This window comes from Bombina bombina, chromosome 8, assembly GCF_027579735.1.
Source record: "Bombina bombina isolate aBomBom1 chromosome 8, aBomBom1.pri, whole genome shotgun sequence".
In the NCBI taxonomy this organism is placed as follows: Eukaryota; Metazoa; Chordata; class Amphibia; order Anura; family Bombinatoridae; genus Bombina; species Bombina bombina.
In genome coordinates, this window is record NC_069506.1 from 113,741,655 (window position 1) to 113,751,654 (window position 10,000).

General features: G+C 33.0%; 1 protein-coding gene across 1 annotated transcript in view; it reads left to right on the forward strand.

Annotated features, from left to right (window-relative positions):
• Nucleotides 1–10,000, forward strand: part of ACAP3 (ArfGAP with coiled-coil, ankyrin repeat and PH domains 3) — a 302,744-nt gene that overhangs the window by 196,907 nt on the left and 95,837 nt on the right. The window contains 1 exon segment of the mRNA XM_053690978.1: nucleotides 1,737–1,748. Within this exon segment, the coding sequence (XP_053546953.1) occupies nucleotides 1,737–1,748 (12 nt within the window).

Here is a 10,000-nt window from a genome sequence, read left to right on the forward strand (position 1 = left end):
TAATTAGACCCCCACATGTTGTGCAGCCAAGGCATCGGAAGACCCCTGGTTTTTTAATATCCAACCATGTTGAAGTTTTATAACTTTGTATCGGGTCAGTTTTAATTAGCAAGTCCCGCAGTGACCTGGACCTCTTGTAGCCCACCCTTGGTGGTTCAGCTTTGTGTAAGGGTAACGATCTGTCCGTGTTAATGATCTCCCAATGCTTGTTAAGAATGTCCTTTAAGGGGCCCTTGTCACCTGTAAAAGTTGTGATAAATGTCATCCTTTTATCCTCCTTTTTGGATACCAAATCCCTGGCCTTGCAGACCTGATCCCGCTGTTCATTCAGTAGTTTGTCAGGATAACTCCTAATTTCAAAACGTTGCACCATCTCAGTGAGTTGTTCTTCTCTTTTGTCAATTTCAGAGTTGTTCCTGACCACTCTAAGCAATTGAGATTTAGGCAATGCTTTCTTCAATGTGGGGGGATGGCAACTGGTGTAATGTTGTAAGGAGTTTCTATTGGTCTCCTTTCTATACAATGTTGACTGAATCCTACCGTTACTTATATACAACCTGACATCTAGAAAGTCGATTTGTGTTTTGCTGGATGTCATTTTAAACTTCAGAGCCATATTAGCCCCATTAAGCTCTTGGAACCAATTATCTAGGCTAGGTGACGTTCCAGACCAAATCAAGAACAGGTCATCTATATATCACTTGAAAAAGCGAATATTCTTGACCTTAAATAATTCCGTCCCAAACTCCTCGAAGTGGGCCATAAACAAATATGGCCCCATCATACGCCAATTTGTTTATGGCCCACTTTGAGGAGTTTGGGATGGAATTATTTAAGGTCAAGAATATATATATATATATATATATATATATATGGTCTCTGTTCATTATGTTATTATATTTCATGTTACTCTGTCTCAAAAATTACAGCATTAATTAATTCATTGTGTACTTAAAAAAATATTGACAAATAGCTATATGTGATGTGATTTTACATACTCAGTTTGATATATTCGAAATTATACATACATCACATGATTAAGTTATTTAATCACTATTAGATATTACAGATGTTGAAGGATGGTATCTATACTACTATTTTTTTTACAGATTTATATTTTAATTTCTTTTTATTAATGTTTTAGTTTTTTTATTATTTGTATATATTTTTTTGTTTGGCTGACATATATATATATATATGTACTTTAGTTTATATAAAGTAATAAGCACTACCATGCTTGAACTTATGTTTTCTTAATTAGGGGCATAAATAAATCACGCAGTAAAATTGAGTGTGCTGACTAGGCTGTATGGAAACCCTATGTTCCACACTGCCTTGTTTGCACATTCTCTTTTATTGTCTGATTTATATCTGTCCATAATTGTCCTGAGCAGGAGAGAGAGAGATACATAGTAAACCTAAGTTAAAAAGAAACATGGCTGCATCCATTACTTTATAGAAACTCAGTGGAAATAAGAAAACTAACGTTTTTTAGTGAAATGACTTAATTATAATAAATATACTTTTGCACACCACAAACACTTGTGTTCTGTCAAATGTAAATAGGTTTAAAAGTTCCCTTGTAGCAGAAAATTGCAAGAAGTAATTTAAAAATGACAAGTTATTGAACATTTTAACATTAAAAAATGTCAAACAATGAACAAAATATGTTGTAAAAAGATCTCATTTTGTTTATACAAACACGTTGTAACATTTCCTTTTTTTCTTTATTTCAGACGCTTCTTCAGGTAAGTACTGATACTTATTTTGCTTCTTTAAGACATTAAGTGTCCGTTTGCATTACATGATGATCTACATTGTACCAAATAAAAGTTTTAGAACACTGAAAGACCACATATGTCTCTAATATTTTTATTCTGATGGAGGTAATGTGATATAAATGATATAATATGAGTATACTGAGGTGGAAAAATATCGCTATAGTGTACAAGTCAGGGATTAAAAACGACTAGCCCAGAGGGAAAAATGTACCGTCTCCACTCAATATTAAAGGGACATGAAACCCAATTTTTTTTCTTTCATGATTCAGAGAGAGCATACAATTTTAAACATATATATATAAAGGGACAGTAAATTCTTTGTTATTGAAATATAAAGTGTTTAATTTGGCATAGTAAAAACACATAAAACAAGTTTACATCATACTTTTATTATTTATTTTGCCCCCCCTTTTCCTGTCATTTAAGTCTGAAAAGTGTGGCTTTTCCAGGCCTGAAAACTGAAAGTGCACATTGGGGGCTTCACAAGCCCAATCCTGCCATATATATCTCCCTAATTTGTAGGTTATTATCATCATTTATGCTGAAGCCAAACAGATGAGATTTTGTAAACACAATGATAGTGGCAAACCCTGTCTGTTATCATTGCTTCTCCAAATATGGAAAGTGGTAGGTGGAGTATTTAAAAAACAATCGCAGCAAACAAGGTGTTATTTTGTTCTAGTACCATTCAGGCTCTGCTGACATGTTAATCTATAGGAAGACGTTAGAAAAATGTTGCAATTGTACATTTGCTGTCCCTTTTATGGGCTATTGTACTCATGCTTTTCTTCTGTCATTTATATGAAAAAGCAGCAGTTAAATGTGTGAAAATATAATTTTGCATAAAAAGCTTAAAGGGACAATGTACTCATGCAAGCAGCTGATAAGTGTATTTCAAGTAACTGCAGCAAAACTCTTATAACCGGCCTTGGCTCTATCCCACAATTCGCTGAGAAGTTGATTTCTGCCTCTTTATCTTGTTTACATATCTTTTCTTTAGTGAATACTGCAGTATTTTTTTGTGAGTTATGGGTGGCAAAACAGACAAAATTGCCTATTTCAAATGACAGAATAAAGGTAAAGTAGCTAGTTGTAAAGAATATTCTAAACTTCAACAGGTAAAATGGATTATGGGAACACAATAAAGGAGAAAAATGCACTGTCCCTTTAATGTAAAACTTACAGGAAGTGCATATTGTATATTAATCTATTGCTCACTGACTGATTTGAACAGTTCCCACAGAATACAAATCTGTTTAATTTGCACCGGAACACCCATTTCTTTCAAACAACAAAACAAAGCATTGTAATACGTTTTTAAATATTGTCTCTTAGATAGAACTACACAATGAAACAATACACAATTATACATCGTGTATTGTTTAGATATAGTGCTTTGTTCATTGTATTTGCATTTCATATAATTTTATTACGGAACTGGAGCCATTTTGGTTCCACAGCCATACAAAATAAATGTTAGGATATGCCAAGGGTCTGGACACTGTGCTACTAATATTAATATGAAAAACAATATAACAGGTTTTCCAAGTAAATACAAGAATTTCTAAGATTTGTTTAGAATCAATTTTCAGAAAAGGGACTTAGATACAGGGGTTATTACCATTTATACTTTTATATAAATTAGTATTTATTAAACCTTTTTCTTATTGACAAAATATTTAATTCTGTAGCACATCCAGACAAATTCTCACAGAAATATTAGCTAGCAGTATTTACACTGAACCAGTGAATTATGGGTAAAGATTCACAGTACCAAATGAGTTTATTTACTTTTAATATTCGGTAATAAACTGTTTATTTTTTCTGCATATGTATTTGTGCTTCAAGCTATTTTTTTGTTTTTATGTTAAAGAAGCAAGAAAATAAAAAAAGAAAGAAAAAGCAATTTTCTGGAAATCCATGTTAAAAGGAGTTTCTGATATTAATTTCAATAGCTTATTTGTTACAACCCCCCCCCCCCACAAATATATATATATATATATATATATATATATATATATATATATATATATATATATATATATATATATATATATATATATATATACATATACATATACAGTCGTATGCAAAAGTTAAGGCACCCCTGACAATTTCCATGATTTCCATTTATAAATAATTGGGTGTTTGGATCAGAAATTTCATTTTGATCTATAAAATAGCTGAAGGACACACTGTAAAGTAGTTAAATGAGGTTTATTGGATTAACAGAAAATGTGCAATATGCATCAAAACGAAATTAGACAGGTGCATAAATTTGGGCACACCAACAGAAATATTGCATCAATATTTAGTAGAGCCTCTTTTAGCAGAAATAACAGCCTCTAGCGATTGCTATAGCCTGTATTGAGTGTCTGGATTCTGGATGAAGGTATTTTGGACCATTCCTCCTTGCAAAACATCTCCAGTTTAGTTAGGTTTGATGGTTGCCGAGCATGGACAGCCCACTTCAAATCATCTCACAGATTTTCAATAATATTTAGGTCTGGGGACTGGGATGGCCATTCCAGAACATTGTACTTGTTCATCTGCATAAATGCCAGAGTAGATTTTGAGCAGTGTTTTGGGTTGTTGTCTTGTTAAAATATCCAGCCCCGGCGTAACTTCAACTTTGTGACTGATTCCTCAACATTATTCTCAGGTATCTGCTGATATTGAGTGGAATCCATGCAACCCTCAACTTTAACAAGATTCCCAGTTCCGGCACTAGCCACACAGCCCCACAGCATGATGGAACATCCACCAAATTTTACTGTGGGTAGCAAGTGTTAGTCTTGGAACACTGTGTTCTTTTGTAGCCATGCATAATGCCCCTTGTTATGATCAAATAACTAAATTTTTGTTTCATGAGTCCACAGCACCTACTTTCAAAATGAAGCTGGCTTGTCCAAATGTGCGTTTGTGGCGTGTGTGCAGTAACGGCTTGTTCCGCATCACTCTCTCATACAGCTTCTCCTTGTGCAAAGTGTGCTGAATTGTTGAACGTTGCACAGTGACACCATCTGCAGCAAGATGATGTTGCAGGTCTTTGGAGGTGGTCTGTGGGCTGTTTTTGACCGTTCTCACCATCCATTGCCTTTGCCTCTCCGATATTTTACTTGGCCTGTCACTTCTGACCTTAACAAGAACTGTGCCTGTGGTCTTCCATTTCCTCACTATGATCCTCACATTGCACACTAACAGCTTAAATCTCTGTGATAGCTTTTTGTAGCCCTCCCCTAAACCATAATGTTGAACAATCTTTGTTTTCAGGTAATTTGAGAGTTGTTTTGAGGCCCCCATGTTGCCACTCTTCAGAAGAGAGTCAAAGAGAACAACAACATGCAAATGGCCACCTTAAATACCTTTTCTCATGATTGGATGCAACTGTCTATGAAGTTCAAGGCTTAATGGGCTCAACAAACCAATTGTGAGTTCAAATTAATCAGTGCTAGGTAGTTACAGGTATTCAAATCAACAAAATGACAAGGGTGCTCAAATTATGTTTGGATGCATATTGCACATTTTCTGTTAATCTAATAAACCTCATTTGACTACTGAAATATTACTGTGTCCTTCAGTTATTTGATAGATCAAAATGAAATTGCTGATCCAAACACCAAATTATTTATAAATGAAAATCATGGAAATTGTCAGGGGTGCCTAAACTTGTGCATACAACTGTATGTATATACGGTGTATGTATATATATATATATATATATATATATATATATATATATATATATATATATATATATATATATATATATATATATATATATATATATATATATATAAATAAACAGTATTATGTTTATTTAGTTTGGGATGTTAAAAAAGTTTTTCAATACTCTTACTTTGTTTGTTTTATTTTTTTCCTTGGGTGTGTAAGGAAAATAATTCGTATGCTGCTGTACATGTGGTCCCTGGACTCTTTGAAACATGGTCAATATATTCAGAAATAGGAGAATGAAGGTGGCTAAACTTCCCTGGTAGCTGACAGACAGTCCTGAGTTTACATAGATTAGACCTAAAACCTAAAAACAAATAAGCACGTGGAAGTTATGAGCTCATGTTGCTTGGATATTGTACTTTTTTATGGCTACAAAAAGATAAAGGCTGTACAATTTAATGAAGAGTCTTTTAATCAAGATTAAGTAGAAAACAATGAGACAACAGATAGCCAATGAATTGTTAGAATCCCCCCCTACTGGGTGAGCCTTTTGTACCAACGAAAACTTATTCAGAAGTTCTGCTCTGGCATGAGTTTCAGTGGCTTTCAATTTCAAACCTATAGTATGGTGTTTAAAGGGACAGTATACTGTAAAATTGTTTTCCCTTTATGTGTTTACAATTGCTTTTTTCACCAACTGCAGAGTATACAATGTATGAAAATTAGCTTTTTAAGGTTTATTTGTGTATATTAAAGCTCTGATTTTGAGTTTTGAAGCCACAACCTAATAAAATGGGTTGAGCTTGTAAGTATAATCAGATCTCATTACTTTATCACATTGTGTACATATACCTGCTTCTTTATCTTATATCTGTCCATAAATCAATCACCAATTCTTGGAGAGAACAATGGAACATTAACATTGTATTACCTTATCTCTGCTATATCCCACTGGGAGTGTAATTTCTTCTGCTGGCTGTGTTTACAAAGCTTACCTATAGCTTGGACCTGCGGCCACAAACTTTCAGCATACCACTGGCTAAATCAACTATTTCAAATGCCAATATAAGGGTAAAGGAGCTACTTGTAAACAATTTAATACACTCCAGCAGGTAAAGTGGATCACTGGAAATAAATTAAAGGGGAGAAAATTTTTGAGTAAACTGTCCCTTTAATATAACTCAGTTCAAAGAGTATTATAGGGGGGGGGGGGTATAAAGATAATGTAAAAGAACAGCCATGAAACATTACAAATCTAGATTTATTATTTGTTTGTTGCATTAAAAAAAAACTTAAAGGAAAAGTAAATTCAAATCTAAAATTTTATCTAAATGTGTATCAATTAGTTCTATTAAGCTCTCTTCAAAACATTTTAAATTTGATTTTAAAAGGACATAAAAGTGCAAAAATATTTGTTACGACGCTAAAGCAATTTATTAATGTTATTGCTTGCATATAGCTATGTGTTTAATCTGTGCAAAATGGTTAAACACCAGCTCCAGAACAGCAAGCCACTACTAATACCTTTTTTTTCCAAACTTTATTTGTAACATGAATATGTACATTCAAAAATGACAAAAAAACCAATACAATTACAAGATTAATAATCCATAGAAGCAAATCCAGGATAACAACTGGAATATATATATAAATAACTAAACATGAACCAAACCAATGTCATTAACATACATAACTATAATAAATACGGAACAATACAATCTCAGTCTGTCTCCATGACTTATTCTATCATTCAAAACAAAATTAATATAAAAAAATTGTATAAATTATATTCTGTTATATTACAAACCACTACTTATACCTAGCTGGACATATCTGATGAGCTAGTGACAAGAGGCATATATGTGTAGTGCTCCTGAGCCTACTTAGGTACTTTGTATATACACATATAAACACATAAATATATATGTATATAAGCATATACATGTATATTTACTCAGAACACACGGTTCCCATAGACCACAATATAAAGGCACTTTTCAGTGCCATTGTTTTTTTTTAACATCCCACACCCGCCAACTTTAAAACCCTTATAACTGCTAAATTGCAGTTATATATAAATAAAGATGCTACTATCTTTATTTTTTTAATAAAGTATATTACACTTGATTTTGGAGGCATTTGGGGCACATTTATAAAATTTGTTTTATAAGCGATATTTGCTACCGCGATCCACTTGTAATGGCTGGTTATTTATTGTGCGCCCGCAAACGATAAATTAGCGCTCCACTTGTAATCTAGTCCTTATTGTCAGTCCACATCTGACTGTTGCCCTTCTTCACAAGCCTATCTCCAAACTCTCTAAATTTCAAAATTCTGCATTGCTTATTCTCTTAAACGGGGCCTAAGAGGTAATACCTAGACATTAGAAAAAAACAATGTCCCTTCCATATCAGAATGGCCTTCCCAAGTACACTCTACATTTACATTAGAGAAGCTACAACTAATGGATGAATTGGTACTCTATTATGATATAGCTGACCTTCTTCACATACGAGTGTAAAGCCAAAGCTCCTGTCGCTCAGTGTTGGTTTAATTTGATTTATATATATGTGATCTGTATTTATACTACATGATTATCACATGTTTGAAAGATGTCATAAGTATTGTTTTTTTCTGTCGTTTGTTATTCATTTTGAGTTCTATTACTTTAATATGTGCTCACTACTTGTTGTTTCTCCAATGGATGGTTTATTGCGTCCGTGTTACTCATGATTCATAGACTTCATTTATGGACAATTATGGACTGTTAAACTTTAAATTGTGCTACCATCTTAATAGATGTAATATTTATGTATCAATCCTGTTCCTTTTACTTTGTAATTTATTGGAAAATTATTTAATAAAAAGAACTTAAAATAAAAATACAAAATTGTATGTTCTATGTAAATAATGAAAGACTAATTTTGACTTTGCCAGTTTTAGGATCAATTGCTAACTAGTGGATACATAAAACTCTACCTGCTTTACTGGTGGACAATGACAACATTTTTTAGTTTTTTTCTCTCTGTAAAAAACATAAATTTAAATCTAAAAAACAAAAAAACAAAACGAAAATAATTTTAAAATGCCCTCATTTAGTTGAAACAAATAAGAAAATACTCTAATGTCCCTTTTAAATAAAAGCTGTTTTAAATTGTAATACTCACAGCATACTGCAGTATGTGTGGGTTAATACAGCTGTACTGGAAGACAGAGATAAGCCTCAACAAGCCTGAAAATAAAAATAGATGTATGTCTGCTCAGCACATAATAATAAAATAAAATATGTTTTAATATGCCCACTTTGTATGTAGCATTTGAGAATTGCTTTTTATATCCAGTTAGGTTCAATCAAATGGGTATTATTCACTGTAGACAGCTTCAGGGACAATGCAACGTAAATCATTGTTGAACAAATAGTTACTGGTTCTTCTTTTCAGATAATTGTCATGGATTTTTTTTAAATTAAAATGTGTTGTTTTTTTCTGGGGGGGGGGGGGCTTGCTGCAAACAAAGCTATGCCCGAATTAAAGGGGTTAATGGGGTTAAAACAGAAACCGTTTTGCAGGTAAGCTTTGGCTGCATTATATATTTAGAAGCTTATGTTAGTTCATACTGTTTTATGTCCCTTTAAAGATCTGCATAATGGACATGTCTTCAGTAGGATATGGTATTTGTCTAGCAGGGGAGGCTTTGTCCTTAGGGTTGCTTAGCTTTTGAGTCATTATGGAGACAGTCTGGAACATTCAACATGTCTGCTATTGAAACTTCTGTCAATACTGGGTCAGAGGTGCAAGTGGAGTGGTTGTTAATAAGGAAATCTAATTAACTGAACAGTGTTTGCAATATGTGGGGAAGGGTTTGTTTAAGGGGGATATCAGGGTCACAAATTAAAAACATTAGACTAACAATACATTGTATGAGCCTTTTTTTGTACAGTAATTATTACTGAGATATAAACTTGTCTCATTTGATATTATATGGTAATGTAATGTGTGGTGGGAATTGTGCTATGTAACCTGGTTACACAATGAGACACAAGGTTTAAGATATATCTATATCTGTGTGTGTGTGTATATCTACATTATATCTGTGTGTGTGCGTATATCAATATGTGTGTGCGCACGCGCATTTATATATATTGGTGTGGGTGGGTGTGAATATAATATATTCAGTGTGTATGTGTATATGTATGTATCTGTGTGTGTATATATATGTATATATATTTATGTATGTATGTGTGTATATATATATATATATATATATATATATATATATATATATATTTATGTATGTGTGTATGTGTGTGTATATATATACAGGGAGTGCAGAATTATTAGGCAAATGAGTATTTTGACCACATCATACTACCAATTAAGCATATTAGGTGATGTGCATCTCTGTAATGAGAAGGGGTGTGGTCTAATGACATCAACACCCTATATCAGGTGTGCATAATTATTAGGCAACTTCCTTTCCTTTGGCAAAATGGGTCAAAAGAAGGACTTGATAGGCTCAGAAAAGTCAAAAATAGTGAGCAAAGG